At 34.5% G+C, this 22,280-nt stretch overlaps 1 protein-coding gene across 19 annotated transcripts in view; it reads right to left on the bottom strand.

The window, feature by feature from the left end:
- Primpol (primase and DNA directed polymerase) overlaps positions 1 to 22,280 on the bottom strand; it is a 31,569-nt gene that overhangs the window by 5,715 nt on the left and 3,574 nt on the right. For 6 of the 19 annotated variants that reach the window (XM_087217078.1, XM_087217080.1, XM_087217065.1 and 3 more), the window contains exons 4-13: positions 20,553 to 21,033; positions 18,830 to 18,927; positions 17,368 to 17,497; positions 13,367 to 13,514; positions 8,589 to 8,876; positions 7,642 to 7,804; positions 5,088 to 5,176; positions 3,466 to 3,555; positions 3,280 to 3,388; positions 1,518 to 1,565 (exon numbers count right to left, since the gene is read on the bottom strand). In XM_087217078.1, the coding sequence (XP_087073204.1) occupies positions 1,518 to 1,565; positions 3,280 to 3,388; positions 3,466 to 3,555; positions 5,088 to 5,176; positions 7,642 to 7,804; positions 8,589 to 8,876; positions 13,367 to 13,514; positions 17,368 to 17,497; positions 18,830 to 18,927; positions 20,553 to 20,732 (1,343 nt within the window). In that variant the 5' untranslated portion in view covers positions 20,733 to 21,033. The remainder of the gene's footprint in view (positions 1 to 1,517; positions 1,566 to 3,279; positions 3,389 to 3,465; positions 3,556 to 5,087; positions 5,177 to 7,641; positions 7,805 to 8,588; positions 8,877 to 13,366; positions 13,515 to 17,367; positions 17,498 to 18,829; positions 18,928 to 20,552; positions 21,034 to 22,280) is intronic. The other 13 variants (XM_087217066.1, XM_087217068.1, XM_087217073.1 and 10 more) reach the window with 7 other exon arrangements.

Raw genomic sequence — 22,280 nt, 5'->3', positions numbered from 1 at the left:
AAAAACTTAAAAGAAAGCCAAAATTTGAAGGCAAATTATTGTGATACTGAAAAATAAGGCAGATACAAATTTTAGAAGCAACATACCATAAAACCTTAATATTCTCAACGTTTGCCAGTATCTGAAAATTTTGATAAAACAAAGTACTAAATAAAAATTAAGCAAATTAACAGAAAAAAAAAAACTAACAGAAAAAATAACCACCAATAATAAAATTCAAAATGTCCCACATTTCACAGAAGAGGAAACACAAAATGGCTAATATTCCCCATGGTGACTGGAGAGGTGATGGTGGGCAGGTGGTGATCAACCTGTGCCCAGAAAAAGACAAGTGACTTGGTCCAATCTCCTGTACACATTCCAATAACAGACTCCCTGATACATGGACTAATGCTACAGTTCCCACACTATACACTAAAGTGCCCAGGACACTAGGGTATTTCAGTCTATGAAACACAGTGATACTTGCTATTTGTCAGACACCTGAAAATGGCTTGTTTGCAGTTCCTATCTTTATTATTACTTGGCACCTCATTCCTTTTAATGATGTCTATCTTTGTAAAGCCAAGGTTTTTGGTGGCAATGTGCTAAATGTTATTACCATCATGTGGAACACTATAAGAGTTGGAGGTGATGGTATCCAATCTGATTCCAAGGTTTAAGAGTTTATGTGATGCCCAAAAGGGCATAACTTCCCATTAACAAGTTATAGTATTTACGAATAAAAAATTTTCTTCCAACTTATGAGTACTGTTTTTCAAAATATCTGCTAACTTGTTAGGATATAATTACTTATCAAGCTGTTTGCAAGTAACTAACTAACAGAACTCTTAGGTATTTCCTTTGGCCTTGGAAAATGTGAGAAAAAATTACTAAGGTACTAGAATATCATAGACCATTTGGGAACCTCTGGACCAAAGGGTAGGAGGATAGTCTTTGTTTATAGATGCTCTTTGTAGAATGTTTCTGATTTTAGGAATGAATGTAGTAAATAAACCTAGAGCCCAGGACTTGTGAGGCATGGTTCCCAGGAAATGTCACCCATGCGATGGAAGTACATGAGTATAAAATACTGATGTCTCATGACCTCAGTGCTGCCTGCTTTGTGCTGACTGCTCAGTTCTGCCTTGGGTGTCAGCCTGAGTCAGGTCAACAATGCAGGGATGGAGGGAGTGGCCCAGTGTCTCAGGCCCCACTCTGCTTCACCTGTGACTCCTCATTCCTGGTATCCTGACATTACTAGTAAAGATTAGTATTAAATAGATCTGACTTGTGTGTGATTTGATAATCTAATCCTCAACTTCATTACTAATCACAGAAACAAAATCATCTAACACCTACTAGATCAGCAAAACAAATTTTTAAAACCTCACAACACTAAAGTGTTGGTGAGAATATGGGGCAGCAGAAAATGTGAAAACACTGCTAGTAGGAATATAAATTAGCACAATCATTTGTTATCTAGTAATTTAGTATCTAGTGAAATATGTAAATAATCTATGACATGGCAGTTCTACCTTTGGATAGATACTTTGAGGAACTCTTGGACATGTGTATTAGGCAACCTGTAGAAGAAAATCCAAAATATTGACTCAGTGCCCACTGTAGGACAACAGATAAACTAACTGTAGCATATTCACATTTATATAATAGCATACTATACAATAATAAAAAAACATGCAATAGCTGTATGTTACAACATAAACAACATGGACAAACCTCACAAATACAAGGTTGACCAATGAGCACGTGAAAGGAATCAATTAAAAATGTAAAATAGCCAGGGATTTAGCTCAGTGGTTTCGCCACCTGCTGCGCAAGCACAAGGGCCCGAGTTCGATCCCTGGTACCAAAAAAGTAAAAAATAAATAAATAAATAAAAATTAAAATGTAAAATAAAACAATATATTAGGATTTGGCCCAACAGGTGCATCTGAAATTTGGTTCTTCTCCTGACCCCCCAAACCTCTTTTTCTCTCACTCTGTAGTGCCAGAGATTGAACCTAGGATCTCTACATTGAGCTACATCCCCAGCCCTTTTTAAATTTTGAAACACTGTCTCACTAAATTGTTAAGTTACCCAGGCAAAGCCTGAATTTGTGATCCTCCTGCCTCAGCCTCCCAGACTGCTAGGATTACAGGGATGCACCCCTATACCTAGCTTAGGTTCTGTTTCTAAAAAATTACTGACAGTTACGAGAGGTTGCCATTTTAGTTTTAGTCTTTAGAATGAACATATATGTTACATATTTTTTTATATATTATACATTTCAAAGTTAAAAGAATAGATTATGGATATATAATACAACTTGGTATGATCATTGTATGATAATGATTTTTTTGGAAAGTATGTATGCATTGAGAAAAGACTAAAAAGATATGCCAAAAGGATGTTAGTTATCACTAGATTGCGGGATTATGAGTGTTTTATTCTGTAATGGTTTTTTGTTGTTGTTGCTGTTGTTATTTGTGTGTATTGAGCATAGTTTTTGATGTTTTTAAAATGTAATTAATCTAGGTTTATCAAAGACAACACTGAATTATGGTACATAACCTGTTTTCTAGCTTTCCAGAAAAATCATTTCCTCATGTCTAATCTAGCACATGAACTGCATAGGCTTGGTTGTACTGGAATTTCACCTTTGACATAAAATATAACAAAATTTCTCATAACTGCTAACTACTAGACTTTTATCACTATTCTAATCATATTCTCATATCATTTAAAATTCTATTTCTGGCTTTACTTTGTATTTTACTTCTCCTTTTACTGGATGGGAAAATTGCTAAAACCTCAAGCAGGGTCTTGTACATAAAGCAGGCATACAGTAAATACCAGTTCTCTTCTATACCATGTTTTGTCTTAAAGTTAATATCACCTTACTACTATCCAATGAGTTTCCTTTTTGCTCAAATCTACCCAATTTCAATTCCCTAAGGCATCAAGGCAGGGCTTCCCATCACTGTTCACTTATCCCCGCTGCATTCGTTTCAGGCCACTCCTCTACTGCCTTAGTCTTCTCAAGATTATACTAAGAGATTATTTCATCAAATAAATTATGAATACAGCTTTTAAGTGCTAGAAGCCATCTAACAACTAAGATATTCAAATCAAATATTATAAAACATTTACCAAATACAATAAATATAAATTTAACTACAACTTCATTTATTCTCAAAGCAAAATTTTTCTATTTTCAATTTTCTTCAAAACCTGGAAACATTTAAATGTAATATCAGTTAAGTACAAACAACTCATCCATAAACAATATTACTTACATGATATTATTACTCTTGTGAGCTCTTCCAATGTTTTGACACCAGCGATATCTGCAAATATCATAAACCAGTAATTCTTCTGGGAAAAAGTAGTTCCAACGCCGAATTCCTAAAGTGCAAAAATTGTTTCTAAAGGTACTTTTTCTCTACCATATAAGAGCTAATAAAGAGTAAGATTAGATTTACCTCCTTTAGTGTCATTTTTAGTAACCAAAGAAAGAACAAAACGATCAATTTCAGGGTAGGGTGAACATTGAAAGCCTTCGATGGTTTCTACTGCAACAAAGAATTGTAGATAAAATTAGCTAAACCATGAAAGTTAAATTTTGATTATACTGTTGTTTGTACAGTTAGGGCTTCTGCAACTCCTCGACATTTCCCCCCCCCTTTCTCATTTGCAATTTGTTTTGGTCAGTTCCTGAGTTCTTGCTACCCAATAAGGAAGTGGGTAAAATTCAAATCTCAATTAGGCCATATGTTGATTGATTTTCATTAAAAGCCTCTAGATAATTTTAAGTGCTTTCTTCACTCTGACAAAGAGAGAAGCATCCGCTCATACCCTGGAGCTGCTGAGCCTCATTCTACCAGGGAGGTCCTATACTGCCAAGAGGGGGCCTGGCTCTTGTACCTCTGCCTTATCATGTTCTGCTGCTCAGTATATGTGACTTCGAAAAACTTCACCATTAGATAAAGGCACACTGTGATTATAAAGATTTCAGAAATAACAGGACCTCTCTGTAACCATATCTGAACAGAGACAAAGCATGAACATTTTCCAAACCACAAGAATGGGCAAATATCACTCCCCATCCTGGCTAACAGAAGTACCTGTTGCTGCTTTACTGAGGACAACCTGAGTCTCCTTCTAGTCTGCCTCCGTCTACACAAGATTTATTAAGATAACCAATCATAGAACTGGATGTGGCAACATCCAATTCAGAACAAACCCCTGCTTCCTCGTACACTTCCATGGATCACAGCATCCAGGCCCCAGTCCACCTTTTCTGAGGACCCTGAGGGTGCTCCACTGCTTTACAGAGCCATAAACAACTTGTTCTCTGTGGTACATTCCCTGTAGTCTTTCACTGTAGGGCACTGGCAACTCAATTTTACTTTGTATCTATTTATAATCTAATTTGTAAAGACAGAAAAAAATCTAGTTTTCTTAGAAGGAGGTCTATATTTTACTTGTCTGGAAATACATGTAATAACTGGAAGAAAATTAACACATAAGTGAATGTTACCATTTTTAATAGTCATGTGAGATAACATACATATAATTTTAGAGTCTGCTTTTTCTTTTACTATCATAAAGGGTGTCTTCCACATTACATAGGCCTTACAAATCTAAATTAATGGCTATAGAGTGTTTCACAGTATGTAAATGATATACCAAAATATATGAATAAAAAACACATACTAAAGAGTTTATGTAAGAAATCTTAGAAAAACCCTACATATTCTTTAGTATGGGAATGAGTAAATGATGATAAAGCCATACCACAAAACACTGCAACCATTAAAAGAATGAGCTCTATACTGGAAAAGCAGGGAAAGCTTGACTAGGTTAAATAAGAAACTACTATAGTGGTTACCTATTTTTGAGGAAAGATGTGTAAAAAAAAATGTCCATTTTATTTTGAGATGTATTTATTTTATACAAACAACATAACGTTTGTTTGAAATACTATAAAATAAAAATTAATGAGTAATATTTTCATAAACATCTTCTGTTTATAGTGTTTTCATCTTGGATAGAAACCTAGAAGTAGTTTCAAATGAGCCATGATAAGAATACTTAAAATTACCTGAACTGCTGGTACTGTTAACATGCTCAGTTCGCTTTCGTTTATTCTGAGATGTGTCACATGTAAGAATCCGTAAAGAATCTGAGAATCTGAAGAGGTAAATATATTTTTAAAAGTAACATTATATTAGAATTAAAGTGGCATGACTATAGAGAGGAAATTGAATTCCAAATAATTCCATTTTTATGTCACATTTGCCCACAAAAGCACCAATCCTACCATATAAAAAAAAGAGATGGGGCTGGGGATTTAGCTCAGTGGTTCCACCACCTACCTTGCAAGTGCAAGATCCCAAGTTTGATCCCTGGTACCAAAAACAAACAAACAAACAAAAAAAAGATAAAACTATGATGGTGGACACCTGTAATTCTAAGACTTAGGAGGTGAGGCAGGAGGACTGCAAGTTCACACTCAGCTATATAACAAGAATGTGTCTCAAAAAACAAACAAAACAAAAAGTATAATTTGCCAATTAAATAGCAGATTGATAAACCAGGTGTGGTGGCACATGCCTACAATCCCACCACTTGGGAGGCTGAGGCAGGGGGATCACTGTTTGAGTCCAGCCTGGGTTACATAGTAAGTTCAAGGCCAGCCTGAACTACATGGCAAGATTCTGTCTCAAAAACCAAAAAAAAAAGACTGATGATCATTTAAAATACTTTTCTCAATCATAGAATGAATCTGAGGATACTAGAACTGCAACATTAAAAATATAACTATTGTCCAAACACACAAACTTTGAAATTTTTGTTATAATTATTTAAAAAGTGTGAATAGGAAGAAATGATGAAGGATAAAACCAAAAAGAAAACATGATTAACTGAAAGAAGCCAGGCATGGTGGTACATGCCTGTAATGCCAGAATTCTGGGAGGCTGAAGCAGGAGGATTACAAATTCAAGGCCAGCCTTGGCAATTTAACAACTAACTTACTGAGAGACTCTGTCTCAACATTTAAAAAGAATTTTTAAGGGCTGGGCATGTAGCTTGGTGCAAAGGCCCTGGGTTCAATCATGAGTACAGAAAAACTAATTAAAAGAAAAAGCATATTAATAACTATAATCAATTTAGCCTTGTTTCCTGGAAATGAAACACCTAGTACTGTATTTACTTATATATACAAAACATAATTAAACTTATTCAAAAGAAAAATGTTCCTCTTCTGTTTTGTTTTTGGTTGTTGTTTTTTTGGTAAAATGTTCCTCTTCTGTAAGATTAATATTGAAACTGCAGCAAGAGTCATTGAACTTTTATATTATTATATCACTTCCAGACTTGCAGATTCTGCCACTGCCACCAACTAACACTTCTAAGCAGATAGCAGGTGCTGGGCACTGTTTGAATGTTTTACAGTAAATGTATAGTTTTAACTTCATTCTCTCAACAAATAAGGTAAGTTATTGTTATTTCCACTTTAAAAAACTGAGATACATTATTAAAGGAACACAAAGAATATAGAGATATATGGGGAAAAAAACTATCTTTCCACTCTCCTGTGTGACAGATGCTAACTGGATATCATTAACACAACCTTCTACAGAACAGTGAATTTTAAATATTTATTCTTAAAATTAATTTCTATGGACTTTTTCCTTAAAATAATATTTAGGAAAGATAAAGGGAAAAGAATCAAGTTAATGGTGATTTAGTTTGATCATTAACCACATGCTTTATGCTAACAAAACTGCCAGAGGGCCGGGGATTTAGTTCAGTGGTTCCACCGCCTGCCTCACAAGTGCAAAGGTCTGGGGTTCAATCCCTGGTACCAAAAACAAAAAACTGCCAGCTTAGATAAAAAGAGAATGAATAAAGATGACTTTCACACTTTTTTTTTAAAAACAATTTTTTTTTTTTGCGGTACCAGGGATCAAACTCGATCTTGGGCCTGCGGGGCAGGCATGGTACCACTGAGTTAAATCTCTGGCCCTCTCACACTTTTTAAAAATGACCAAACACAGGAACCTAAATGAACAGAAGATCTGACAATAAGTTAAAGAATGTCATTATAATGGAAAATTATATAGGCACTATAAGTTTTGTTTACAATTAACATTTAGCAAATTATTAATTTGGTAAATACTTATAATGCTGAAGAGGAAAAAAACAGGTGGTATACAAGTAATGATCTCAAGACATTTTGGAGAGGTAGGAGGCAGTGCTAGGGATGGGAGCTAAGGGCTGAGCATGCCAGGCACATGGTCTGAATAAAGAAGCTATGTAAATTGTAAATACATATGTGTATATGTGAAGAGAAAATGAGATATTAACAGCAATTCAATTTTCAAATGCAATTCAAGTAGTTTTCTTCTTTATAAAAGTGAATCCATTTACAAAAAATACATGAAATATAATCATAAAAACATTAAAGAGAAAACTAAGTGGTAAAAAATACCTTTTATTATTATTTTTCAGTTGATGGAAAGAAGAATTTTAAGAACTTTATCTTTCTGTAGAATGAATTTACACAATTCACATTTTAGTAACATACCATGCTATTCACTATTTAATAAATATTCATGGATATACAGTGGTTTAATTCTGATATCACATACCTGATGTTGCTGACCAAGGAAGAGAGGAAATACTGGTTTTCTTCAGAAATATTTTTTGACTGTTTAGGAAAAAATTTGTTATCTTCAGCAACCTCCAATGCCACGCACTTTCCTATTTTTGATGATTTATATAATCGAAAGTTTCTGTTTCTTGTATAAACTCCTACATCAAAAGTAAATTTAAAAAATGAATTCATGTTTTCTGTGATTAGTTTAAATTGATTATATTATTAAGTGGTTTGACTGAAATCATTTATTAAATTTAAATTATTCACTTTAATTATTTTGTATAGATTAGAAGAAACAATTTTCTATATACAGTTATAAATAAAATTATAGCAATATATAAATTATGATAAACTAGAGTTGACATGGAAGAATGCCACATTCAGAAACAGCAAAGTAGACTGCTTCGGAGCAACTAATTGAAAACAAAATGGTTAGGCTGAAAACAGTAGCAAGAAAGCTGATGCAATGGCCCCTAACACCACCAACGAGTCTGCCACTATTGCAAAGCTCTTCAGTCAAGAAAATGCCCAGCCTTACTTTGCCACACAGGTAATGTTTTTATATTGTGTCTGTTTTAAGATTGATTTAATCTGTTAACTTCTTAGCAGTGTGGGAGGGTGCTGGTTCAACTGTCCCCAGACAAACCTCTTGACAAGAATCCCACAGACATTTCCAGCACAGCCAGCCACAGGCACTCTCTCATGTTGCTTATGCCTGCCTGGGGCTTGCATTTCACAGGGACCATCCTAAGAACTCTAAACAGAAGCCTAGGCAATTCTGGTATCTGAGGTCACTGATACACTCTGCTGGTGACTTACAATGTGGCTGTGGAACACTGGTGGTAGCAAGAACCTAAGCATCAGGACAAGTAGAGACTGACTGGTGTTTCACAAAGTACACAGCACAGTTTAATAGAGACAGCTGTCAATGTCACTTACCTAGATCCACAAAAAGATGCTCTTCTCCCGTATTACTCTTCACAACTAAAAATGAAAGATCAGGACTGCTTTGCTCAGCTGACTCCAGTCTCTCTGGTATCTCTGAATTCAAAGTCCAGCTCTTTGCTATATCCTTATCTGGGGATGTTTGGTTAAAGGAAATTTCTTGTTTTAATGGTGTTTCAGGAAAATGAGAAAATTCATGACCCATTGGGTTTGGAATCCTATTATCATATTCACTGGAAATTAAGTGTAGAGCAGGCTGCAAAATTTTTCTCACAAAATTACCTAAGGAAAAAAGGTATTACGATTAATTCTGCTTTTCAGCAAACTATAACTTAAGATTGAGGCACAAATGTACACATGACAGTTTTACACAGTAAGGTATATTTTGTTTTGTTTTTTAATTTCTCATTTTACAACTGAGTTGTTGTAGAAACTAACATGTGTGTTCTGCTATGTCCTTTTACTTTCTCAATCTTGGTGTCAGTTGTAAACAAATCATTTACATATAGCTAATATGGGCCTGAGCCTAACATGCTGTCATCAACAGAGCACCACTGTTATTAACACAAATTAAGCAGAATTATCTTCACAATTGATGATTAAAGAATGAAGGGTTTACATGAAGAAGCTACATCCCATTCCTGTCAAGATAATGGCCAGAAACACTGACAGCATCTTTGCTATACCCTCCTAGAGTTGTTGGCAAACGTCTCATGAGGTCATTCTCTCCTTTTCCTGCCATGACACGCCCTGAGAATGCTGACTTTGTCTCAAGGTTGCTTCTAACCCTACCTCTTGAATTATAGCCTCAGCGATAAGGTCCAGAAAAAAGGCAGTCAAATACATTTTGACCCAACATTTAATGTCAGAGCACTGAGTAGCAGTGGTGCTATCTGCATCCTGAAATGTTAGTGAGACAATCTGGAACTGCTTTAACCTCGTATATACTATTTATACCACACATTAAGTAATAATTTGGCTATTAAGTTGCTTCATGTATAAACAATACTGCAGAAATGCAATACTATAGCACTGTAGTAGTCTGAGTTTATTACTTTATTTACCAGAAAGGCCTCAGTCCTTAAATCATAACAAACACACACTAAATTCAAAATTCTCCAAATTAGACTTAATTATTTTTCTGTTCAAAGAAACAAACCCAATTTCTTTAAACATCAAAATGAAAGCAAAAGCACTTGATCTTTGCAATGTGGTTATTTCTTTTTTTTTTTTTTGCAATGTGATTATTTCTGAAATGAGGAGACGGTAAACACTGAATGACAAGAAACCAAAACATATCAAAGGATAATAAAGCAATAAATATAAATCGATAGAGTTAATTTTCCTGGAAACATCTAGTTGCATCTACTTGACCCTAAGCAATAAGTGAGTTTGTGGTTGTAGAAAAAGTGGCAATGTCAGTTCCAGAAGGCCAGTAGGCCTTTGACCCGAGGGAGCTAACAAGGCCAGGAGTGATGACAGTGGGCCAACACAAACAGTAATACTGGCTTCCTGCAAACTACTTTGTTTCTATTTCCCTGCTCTAATCTTGTTACTCCCATTCCTCCTTAGACAGGGTGCCTATTGGCTGGGAATAAATCAAAAGAACTAATCAGAAATTTCAGGTACTATAGCAGATGAGTATTTTTACAGATCAGATCCTAACATCTGTTACATTTAACCTAATTCCTCTTTCTGAGATGCAATTTGAACTGTCATCAAGAGATACACTGTGGGTGGGAGGGAAACTAAAGGGAAAATCTGGACTACTGTACTTCATAGTATCCACTTCTGATTCTGGCAAATCATAACTTTAGAGAAATGAGCCTTAGATGACATCCCATTTATCAGTTCTGACTATGTCTCTCACTTCAGCTACACCTACAGCAGACTCCACTGCTCCCCAAACTAACCACAAACTAGTATTTCTATACTTTTGCTTATGCTGTTTTCTCAGATAGCGAAGGCTTTTTTTTTTTTTTTTTGGTACCGGGGATTGAACTCGGGACCTTGCGCTTTCGAGGCAAGCAGCAGAACCACTGAGCTAAATCCCTGGCCCAACAAAGGCTTTCTTTACTTTGTCTGTATGATGAAATTTTATTCAAAGCCCAGACTGCTTTCAGAAAATACCTATGGGACAGACTGTTAGCTATCTGACAAATTTCTATTCTTTTCTTCTTGAGCAACAGAGTCAATTTCTAGCGTTGCTATATATGCCAAGCTCTGAAATTACAATGGTTAAAAAAAAAAGAAAGAGAGAGAGAAAGCAAAACAAGAAACTCCCTCAGGAAGTGGTTAATGCTTTGACAGAATAAGCACTGGACACTGTCTGAAACCCAAAAGAACATTACCCAAATCTTAGGGTTTTGGACGTGACAGAAACAGATTCTCAGATAACTTGAAATCTACACTGTATCTTAACAGACCAGGTGAATTGGAGGTATGTCTGTTCAGGTAGTAGCAACAAAAAGCCCAAAAACTCAAGGACTACAGAAAATGCACCCACATTAGGAGCTAAGCAAAGACAGACTGGAGAGATGAGGCCACAGCAGAGTGGGCCTCACTAAAGAAGCTAAGACATCTGTGCTTTTTCCTGAAGCCAAGGGATAATAACTGAAGGGTCCGGCATGTGAGTGGTAGGATCAGCTCATTTTAACTAGCTGACTAAATATGCAGGTAGAGAGATATACAGAGGTCAAACAGGACACCAACACTTCCACTGGAGTAACTGGCTGGATAGTGTCACCATCCACTGATACACACAGCACAGGAGGAGTAAAGTTTGAGGAAATGAGGAACCTGAGGCACACTGAGCTTGAAGTATCTGTATTGACATGGTTAGTGGGCAGTTGGCTGTCTGAGTCTGACATCTAGAAGAACAATGTGGTTTGACTGAGAGTCATCAACAATGATGATAATTGAAGCCAAGACAGCAAATGATCGTTAAGGGTGAGGACAGAGTGAGAAGAGGGTTGGGGATAAAATCTACAATTACTAACATCTAAGTGATGAAAGAAGAGAGAAGGAATGTCTAGCTAAGCTAACAGAAAACAGTAAGGAGCCCTGTGTACATAGCACACTGGATCAGTTTCTGTGGGATCCTAACTCAGGCCAGTTCATTAGTGACCATGTTCATGCTATTTACTCTAGGTAACTGTGAAACTGTAAGACACCTATAGCTCTGAAATGGGTTGCCGTTACTGAACTTGAGTCAACTGTCTGCTGTTTAGATCTAGGAATATTTGTCTCACTCCAGCTTTGAAAACAGTTTTGATTCTATTTAGACCTTGGTGTTTGGCATTCCCATTTTGCCTATTTGTCTCCCCTTTGCCTGACTTTATTTATTTTTTTTCCCATTAAGTTTAATGGTACATTTTAGGTATACAATACAGTTACATTCATCATTGGGATCTTGTACCATTACATAAGTATCTTGGTTCTCATTTTTTTCCCCTTCCCCTGCCCTCCTTTCACCCCCTCCACCCTTCCCTATTTGCAAAGACCTTGTTTCCATTTTTTTCCTTTTCTCATATTTTTTCTTTTCCCTTTTTTCCTTTCCCCTACCCCTCCCACTTCCCCTGCACCTTTAGACCTTTTCTTCCTGTTACACAGTATCAATTATATATTTTTTAAATTGCAATATTAAGATCTAGGAGACATTACCACAGATTTTACAGAATTTAAAAGGATATAGAAAGCATATTTCAAAAATCTTTTTTGAAATAAATTTGACAATTTCTAAGAAGAACCTTGGAAGACAAATTAATGAAACTAACTCTGGAGGAAATATAAAATTTGAATAGCACCTATTAAAGAAAGTATATTCCTAGCTTGAAAACCTACCTATATGACAACAGCAGGCTCATAAACATTTTAACTGATAAATTATATCAAACAATTAAAGCAGAAAAAAGAAGGAACATTTCGCCCCTCATTTTAGGAACTCAACATTGTGCTAATCCTAAAACTGGATAAAGATAATAGAAGAAAAAAGTATGAACATAGATAGAAATTTGTTTAACAAAATAAATTATTAGAAGTCAGATCTTGGCAGTATGTAGAAAGTGGTTTTGTTATAGGGATGGCAGTGTTGGTTCAGCATTGGAAGATCCACCCCCAAAAGTCTGACTTTATTTTATACCAGGCCTTCTATCTCTAAATGTCCCGCACTGGGACAAACACTCAGGTTACACTTTGAAGCTTATGCAGCTAGACCTTATCCCAACCCTGAAGTTCTGCATGAAACAAAAAACAACTTTCCTTGCTATGACATGGATGCAAGCCCCAAAGATAAAGCCAATACAAGGCTGAAGCAAAGGTCAGAAATCTAGATATGTGGATCACAGATAAGTTCTGAAATGAAAAGTCCTCTCATGAGTTATCCAGAAAACTGAAATGAATCATATTGGAAACAGTGCCAAACATGTGTGGCCATCCCAATACCTATGATGAGAGGCACCAATGCCAAAGATATCTTGAGTAGGTTACCCCGTCTACAGCTAAGACCAAATTCTTTAAAAAAAATAACAAAATCACATCCCATTTTTTATGGCTAGGTTAGCATCTATAAAAGCTGATAACAAAATAAAAGATAAAAATAATTACAGAAATTTAAGAAGAATAAGAAAAAAGAGTTTTTAATATAATGCCAGGAGTTTTTTTTTTTTTGGTACCGGGGATCAAACTCGGGTCCTTGCGCTTGCAAGGCAGGCGGCGGAACCACTGAGCTAAATCCCCGAATGCCAGGAGTTTTAAAGAGGCAGTATACTTACCAACATGAATGTTATCTTTAAATGCCACATCATGGAGTTGAAATATTAAATGGCGGCTAAATTTTTCATCAGTGCTAGAATCTAAGTTGAAAACATCTTCAGCTGAACAACTGACACTGTATAATTCTTGAAGTGCTTTACAAACATGCTAAAAACACAAGTATAAATAACTTATGTTTTGGGTTTTAAATTTTTTCTAAGAACAAAATTAAATATCTTGGTACAAATGAATTTAACATAAAAAAGTAAAATTTTTATTTACTCAGAATATTTATAGTATAATTCATCAACTTTGAAATACATGTCACTTTTAAATTATTATACGTTTATGTTAAAAAAAATAAGCTGTAACAAAAAAATAAAAATAAGCTGTATTCTCTGGATTAAAGAGGCTTTTCAGAAGTCAAACAATTTTTATACAGCCTGCTGTAAAGTTGTAATATTTTAAGCATCTCTTTAAATATTACCTATGAATTAAAAAGTCGCTAATTCAATTTTTTATAGTTTTTACTATAAGAAAATATCTCATTCATACTGGGGTCGAATTTCTCCAAGCATATAGCCACTGAGGCTGGCAGACACTGATACTGACAGAAGTCATGCATGGTGGAAAGGAAGCAAACACACAGGTAGGACCCCAACATTTGGAGTCAGAGAGAGCTAAGTGTGAGTTCGGCTTCTTCCATTTACCAGCTTTGTGACTGGTCAAATCTAAACCTTACATTCCTAAATTGCAGAATAATAAGAGCCCCTAACTTTTGGAGTTCTAAGCATTGAGGAAATGAATTAGGGAGTTAGCACAGTGCTGGGCACAGGTCCTAGCTTGCACCCTTAAAATAAGCCCTTTCTCCCTAAGCTGCAGTCTTTTCATTTGAAAAACAAAGCTATTAAAAGATACCATGCATTAAGGCCAGGGATTTAGCTCAGTGGCACAGTACCTGCCTCTGAAGCACAAGGTCCTGAGTTTGATCCCTAGTACCAAAAAAAAAAAAGATACCATGCAGTTATCTTGAGATCAGGAAAAACATTTGTAAATGTGTTCACTTAACACTTAGATACCTACTAGTTATTCAGTAAACTGCATTTATTAACACTATTTGGGCATTATTAGAGTACCATACTCCCCTTCACAATCTGAGTTTACTCTTTTTCAGTAAATTCTCATTTTCTCAGAATAGCTTCCCTTAATCTCCCCATTTACACCAAATTCCCCCTATATACTTTTTGTAGTACCTATACAGCTACAATTTTACATTAGTTTATGTGACTTTGTTGAAATCTGCTTCTCCTATGTTACAGAGGGTGTCTCCCAGTATCTGTTCTGTTCTTCTATGGAAAAAGAGGTCATCCAGAATAAAGACTATACTCCTTTGTGACCATGTGACTAAGTCTGGTAACTGGGATGTGCAAAGAAAGAAAGATTGCCATTTCCAAGTTATACTCTTAAAGGCAAGGGTCCTGCCTTCCCCTTTCCCATGTCCTATTAACTAGAATGTAGACACTGTGGTGGATCCATGTTGGACAATGTGACTGAGACAACATCTTAGGTCTAATAGACAACATCTAGTGTCTAATAGAGTGGAACCAGTCAGATATTACTTGAAAAATAAATATATTTCAATTCTGTTTCAGCTACTTTAGTTCGGGTTTTTTAAAATTATATCAGCTATATCTATCCTAATTTATTATTTTCCATTACACTAAAATTCTGACATCAGAAACTATGTTGCTTTGGGCTCATCATTGTATTCTTGGTACTCAGGCACAACACCTTACACTTACTACAGGCTGAAAATTTTTTGAGAAAGTGTAATTATGTACTCAGGAACTACAGAGAATAAATTTAGTAATTCTGGTAATATAAGCAATCACATTCTCCTAAATTCTCTTGCCCAAGGTAAACTTTAAATAAAATTTATAGTTATATAAATAATTAATTTGTAAAACCTAGAGGTTATAAATACACAAGTACTTGAGCAATGTGGCCTGACAAAATGCATCAGAACCAGAATTCATCCTAATTGATAGAAATGGCTCAACCAAATATGTCTGGTAAGTCACTGAATCAAAAGTTACTATTATTATAGCCAGTTATTATTATTATTTTTTTTTTTTTTGGTACTGGGGATCAAACTCGGGACCTTGAGCTTGCAAGGCAGGCGCCAAAACCACTGAGCTAAATCCCCGGCCCTAGCCACTTATTATTAACCAGTTATTTATTAAGCATATGTTAAATTAAAGATAAGAGCTAACCTAATTTATACCTCCTCAAAGACTCAAAAGGTAAGTACTAGATTAAACCTGTTACATGCAAAGTAACTAATAAATAAAATTGACAATATACTTATAAGAGCAGTGTATTAAGTAAAACAATCCTAATAGGAACTGTTATTTTGCCATGGTAAACATGTAAAATCTCTGAATCTTAACTCCTTGTTGGTAGTCAATAGGGAATCTACACAAGAAATTCTGCTTTAGACTTTAAACTGTAAAAGTGCAACACACCAGAAATAAAATCAGTATTTTACAATTATTAGAAACACAGTTAAGGTTAAAAATTAAATACAATTTACCAACTACATAAATAAAGCATTTTTAAATAAATGTGAAATAAAGCATTTTTAAAGAACTCAATGGCTATTTTAAGAAAAATGTAATTTGTTTTTGTTTTAGGAAACAAGAGGGACTTTATATAAACTGTATTTCTTTTTTTTCAAAGCTAAGAGAAAGCTAACATTCTATATATTTTTTAAAGTACTTACAAATATTTTTCAAATAAATTTGAAATAAATCATGGAACGATCCGACATAATTAGCAGATATCCTTTACCAAAAACATTTTAATTTGGATATATCTTAAAAGTTATAACATTACCTTTATAAAATTATTTAGTTTGTATCTCAAAGAAAAATAGTTAATAAATGTTAATACCTACTCTAAAGCCAAATAATAGTCAATATAATTTTAATACAACTTTATGCAATATAATTATTAAAGTTTTTTAGAAATAATGCTAACAGAATAGTTACACAGTCTGTGGTATTTCTCTTTTTATTTTTTTACTTGCAAGAATTAACATTTTTTTTTAATTAGGACATGTTTATAGTACGTAATGGTTACATTCCCTGTGGAAAACTGGTACATGTACATAGTACATCTTAACTCCTTTTTTCTCACTCCCTTTTCCTTCTCTCCTTTCTGCCTCCATCCATCTCTTGATCCACTTCCTTTTTTTTTTACATGTTTGGTTGACAAAGCTAAATTAAAAGTAAATAACAGAACTACACTCTTTTTGCTTAGAAGAAAACAGGTACAGTTATGTTTCTAGACTAGGTTTCATTAATAACCAGCTTTAGGACATGAGTGCACTGGTCTCTTCTAGGTCTTAATTTCCTCATTTATGAAAGTACAAAATAAAATGATTTCCATAAAAACTCCTGCCAGTTTCAAAATTCTGATGCTATTTTTAGTCAAAGTTTCCTTGTAGTTCATCAGTCTCCAGTTTTTACAGTAAAAATTACTTTAATTGGTCTTTACTCAATCCAGCTATTTGTAACCAAAGTCAGAGAATTAATATGTAAATTAAGAACACAGGAAGCCATCTTTCTCAAAGTACTTTTTCATCAATTATAATATTATACAATATAAGCAATTAAATTGAATTGTCATTTTTTTTTTGAGACAGGGTCTCGCTATCTAGTCCCGGTTGGCCTTGAACTCAGTCCGCGCCACAGGCTGACCTTGCACTCTCAGTAATCCTCCTGCCTCAGCCTCCAGAGTGCTGGAATTACAGGCATGTGCCACCATGCCTGGCTAAACTGTCATTTCTTTTCAGTTCACTCATAGAAATGATATTAAAAATGAAAGTCACTAAAAGAGTAGCAAAAAAAAAGGAGAAATAGGGAACCAACATATGACATAGGCTTCATTTACTGAATGAGTAAGTGAATGAAAAGATGAATGGAAAGATACAAGAGACAAACCTGAGTCTGTCATTTACCTCTATGAGTAATACAACCATCTTTTTCCCATCAGCTTCAGGATTGGCATGTTTGTTGAATTCCAAATCAAAATAAAGCTTGCACACAGCATTTTCAGGAATGACTTCATAGCAGTGCAAAAGATGTTTCCTAAAAAGAACAATTTGAGCTTGTCATATTTATATCTTTAAAATCAAGGAAGTTGATGATCTTAGATCTCAAGTTAGTGCTGTGCTTTAACTACATATACCTATGAAAAATGATATTCTTAGGTCTATGGTTCATAGCATCAAGAGTTTCCATCAAAGGAGATGTAATAATCATATTCTATAACATTATTTAACTGGAAAATAAATTCAATCCTATAGTGTTAATTTACTCACAGATGATTTTGATAGTGTCTAATCCCTTTATTTGCTTTTAGTGTCATCATGAAAGAAATTTTGTGTGAGAAAAGAATGATTTTTCTCAAACTAGGATGCTGGGTGCACATATTCTTGAAATTATATGAAATGTCCATGAGAATTTTAAAACTTTGTATTTTCATTGGGAAGATGATTTTTTAATTGATAAAAAAATAAATTGAATGAATAAAAAAATTAAAAATCTGAATCATCTGACTTCAGTAAGCTTCCCATGCTCACATTTGCAGTTGGCACACATTCTTGTTGTCATAGGCAGAATGACTTTCACATGGGTTAAGTATATGAGTTGACTCAAAATGTGAAAGATAATTTAGACTAAGATAATTTAGATAAGTTCAGATGGCAACCTTATAGATAAAAGGTTTGTGGTAATAAGAAACAGCAGAAGTGATGGGGATTGTATCACCATGTGACACATGTAGTATAGGGAACTCGAAACACACAAGTGCACACACACACACAGGTGCACAATCGTGCTCTGTAACAGTCAGTACCATATTTACACTGCAATGTGGGATTGAGTTTCAGACAGACATCATTTGTCACATTGTCCTAAGAATTTTAATTCACCTCTAACTAGTGTTGCATGTATATAATGAAAGTATTTTACGTTAATACAGGGTATACATATTAATTTACTCTCCTTTTCTATATGTTACTCGGGTCTGAGAAGTAAATGAATACACCACTCAGATAAAAAAGATATTCCCTCATATTAGCAAGTATTCATTTGTAATTAACAGTACAAATTAATATTTGCTTGCAAAAGAGAAACTTTAACATTTGTTTGTAAAAGAGAAAATTCCCTTTGGGTACACAAATTTGTGTGTATGTGTGTGTGAGTGAAAGAGTGAGGATTTTTTTTTCTCCTAGCACCTCATGAGATGAGTGTTGCTATAAAAAGAAAACTCTGGAACTATTAAAATAGTGAAGAATAAATTATTAGGTGGTCAAGAGCTATGAAAGACACTCAGCCTGAATTAATTTCATCAAAATTAGTAGACAAAGGAACTGCAACTTCAGTTTAATGTGCTGTATTCTGTTACAATCTGCTTACCTGGATTTATAGTAAAACCAAAGTTGAGCATAGGTTGTTACAAGATAAATACGTTGTCCATCTCCCACTTTGCATTCCAAAGCAAATACGTGTACATTCTATATAAGAAAAACACTATTAAAAATATATCTAAATTCAACTGTAACCATTAAATGTTCATAAAGAATTTCACCACTCAAGCTTCAGAAACCAGAATATGAATAATTATATTATTAAAAACAAAGTCACTACATCTGTCATTCAAAATCTATATTTATTTTTAATCATTCACATAATACACGTACAAAATGTAAACAATTAGCATATTCAGATTAAAAGGAGAAAACATTCTCTTACTCTAGTTTAACCTGAGTTTTATTTCTTATTTTATGAAATTAAGTTTATTTTTCAAAATGACCTATTGCTATAATTTCAGCTAAATTAATTAATAAATTCTGTAATACACATAAAAATGTATATGGGTATGAATTTTTTAAAGGTGACTATAGTAATGAATTAAATAGAACGGTTCATGCTTGCTGCATTTAATAAAGGCATATGTACACACACTCTTTTGTTTCCACTTAGCTAAACTTTTTTTTTTTGGTACCAGGGATCGAACTCGGGACCTCGCACTTGTGAGGCAGGAAGCAGAACACTTAGCTAAACTATTGAGCCTTTTTTCATTATCATGAGTGAGAAATCACTGAAGGACTCAACTATTTGATCCTGTTAAAAATCTTTTTGAAATAAATGCTGTACATGAGTGATTGATACTTTAGCAAGCATACCTCTGTATCTTTTTTTTTTTAAACATATTCCCGCCTACTTTAGTCACGGGTGCTACATGCATAACTGAACCATGGCCGGCATGGGTCAGTCATACATGTACTACTGGTACCTCAGAGCCATCCAGCAGCAAGACATACAAATTATGGCCCCATTGTGAACATGTTAAATCCAAGTTCAAATGAATCTGTCAGTATTTTAATGTCTGATACCAAACAGATTTACAAAAAAGAAAGGTTTTTCATGTGTGAAACTCATAGGTTAAATTATTCTGATAAGTTTTGAGTAAGCATCTCTTTAATAGGGAAAGAGTACCTCTCCCCAAATTTGACTACTTTTAGCTTCTACATAGTTTGAATGATCAAGAATCACAATACATTTAAGTTAGATTTCCTGTGTGCATCTTATCTTTTTGTTTTTATATTTCCCACACTGCCCAAGAAACAAAAGGTATGAAATATACATGTATTGCTAATTTATTAATATTTTGAACACCATGCACTTTGCAAGGTTGGCAGGTAACAAGCACTTCTTGCAACTTGCTTAATGTGTTAGCAATAAATATGCTTACCTTCTCTCTAAGCATAGCTTCACTTAAAGGTCATTATACATATTTTACACTAACTGGAACTAGAGATGTCATTCTTTTTAATTACTGACATAAATTAAATGGTTAACAATTCCAAGGAATATTTTTCCTAAATTATGTCATATTGGGCCAGGGATTTAGCTCAGTGGTTCCGCTGTCTGCCTCGCAAGTGTAAAAACCCAAGTTTGATCTCTGGTACCAAAATAAATAAATAAATAAATAAATAAATAAATAAATAAATAAAGTCATATTAAGATGGCTATTAAATTCTCTTCGTAAAGTACACAGTTTGAAATGAAGATAAATAATAGATTTTTTTAAAAGAAAGCTTGAGTGATAGTTGCTCGAAAAGAAAGAGGCAATTACCTCTTTACAGCTTTTGACAAAATTAAAAGCTTGATTTTGTCGATGAAATAGCTTCCATACAGAGGATGGGTCTTCTGGCTTAGATAATCTTGGTCTATACACCGAGGACAATGGTTTCCTCTCATAGCAAGATGCTCGTTCTTCAATTTGCTTCAGTTTTGCTTCCCATTTTCCCATCATTGGTTCAGAAGCATGGGGAGAATAAATTCTATCCTATGTAAGTTTCTATCAATTACTACTAAAACAAACAGAGAGGCCATCAGTTTATTTGTTTAGAATATGTTTTGTTTGATAAAATTTGAAAACTCATGTCTTGATATTTATGTCCTTATTTGCTTTATATTTTATTCTTTGCACAAAGTTTTACCACAAAATGAGAATAGGGCTGGTTATCAGAAATCCTTGGACCCTGGCTCTTCCATTTAATAGTGTTACGACCATGGAAAGGTTAATGAAACTCTCTGAATCTTCGTTTGATCAACTGCAAAATGGGAATTAATATCATCATGAATATTTATGTAGTACCTTGAGGATAAATATGATAAGGCATATGAAAATGTTTCGTAAATTTTAAAGCCTAATGTAAATGTAAGTACTTTTTATAGCTTTTATTATAACCATCTTATTGTATGAAGTGCTACCTAGCTGATTTAGATAATGCTAGCAGCTTGGCCACCCAAGTCTTTTTTCCTTTGTTTCTGCTTTTATTTTGAAACAAGATCAATCTTGCTAAGTTGCCCAGGCTAGGCTTAGAACTTGTAATCTTTGTCTCAGCCTCTCAGAATGCTGAGATTACAGACTATTATTTCTCAGTGCAGTTTACTTCTAAGCACCTGTGTACAGATTTTAGTTCCCTTTTCCTTCTTTCTTTATTTTTTATGTACTACAGACAACTCACGGCCTCACACATGCTAGGCAAGGACTCTCTCACTGAACTATATACCTCTAGCTCTTTATAAATTTTGATTCAAAGTCTCACTAAGTTAGCAGGCTTGCCTTAAACTTGCAATCCTCCCACCTCAGCCTCCCAAGAAGCTAGAATACTGGTGTGTACTCCCACACCTGGCTTTTCCCCTTTGTTTCTGATGTCCATTTCTCTTCTATCCCAGCACAACTTTTGGTAGGGAAGATAATCCCCCTCTAAACATAACTTCACTTAAATGTCATTATAAAAATTTTTTTTGCCATTTTTACAAAGAGATGCCATCTAAGCTTAATCCCATACCAACTTTGGGTTTAACCATGTGACTTGCTTGGGCCAATATTACATCAACAAAGTGAAACAAGTAGATTAGTAGGTACTTCTGTATCCAATTTGACTATCCTGGAGTTCTGCCCTGAGAGTGCCATGCTAGAACCTTAATCTTCTAGAGGATGAAAGGTCACAGGTGCAAGAACCAAGGCATTACAGCCAATAGGCAGCACCAGATGTAGATATATAAGTTAAGACTAGGTTACTCTGGACCTAGCCATCATGTGAATTCAATGTATAAGTAAGCCCAAGTGAGTCCAAGCCAGACCTATAGAACTGTCCAGCCGACCCAAAGAACTGTAAGAAAAAAATAAATCTACTGTGTTTAAAGCCAGTAATTTTAGGGTTGGTTTTCACAAAGAAATAGATAATACAGTTCTCTCTTCATTAATATCATCTATGCCACAATTTATCCATGTAGAAAACAAATACATTAATTTGTAAATGGAACAATAATGTATACTAAAGCATTTGAG

This window comes from Heterocephalus glaber, unplaced genomic scaffold, assembly GCF_053883595.1.
Source record: "Heterocephalus glaber isolate CG9 unplaced genomic scaffold, H.glaber_assembly_v1.0 deba00001461, whole genome shotgun sequence".
In the NCBI taxonomy this organism is placed as follows: Eukaryota; Metazoa; Chordata; class Mammalia; order Rodentia; family Bathyergidae; genus Heterocephalus; species Heterocephalus glaber.
The sequence above is the reverse complement of the archived record's forward strand: the minus strand, read 5'-3'. Positions and strand labels throughout refer to the sequence as shown.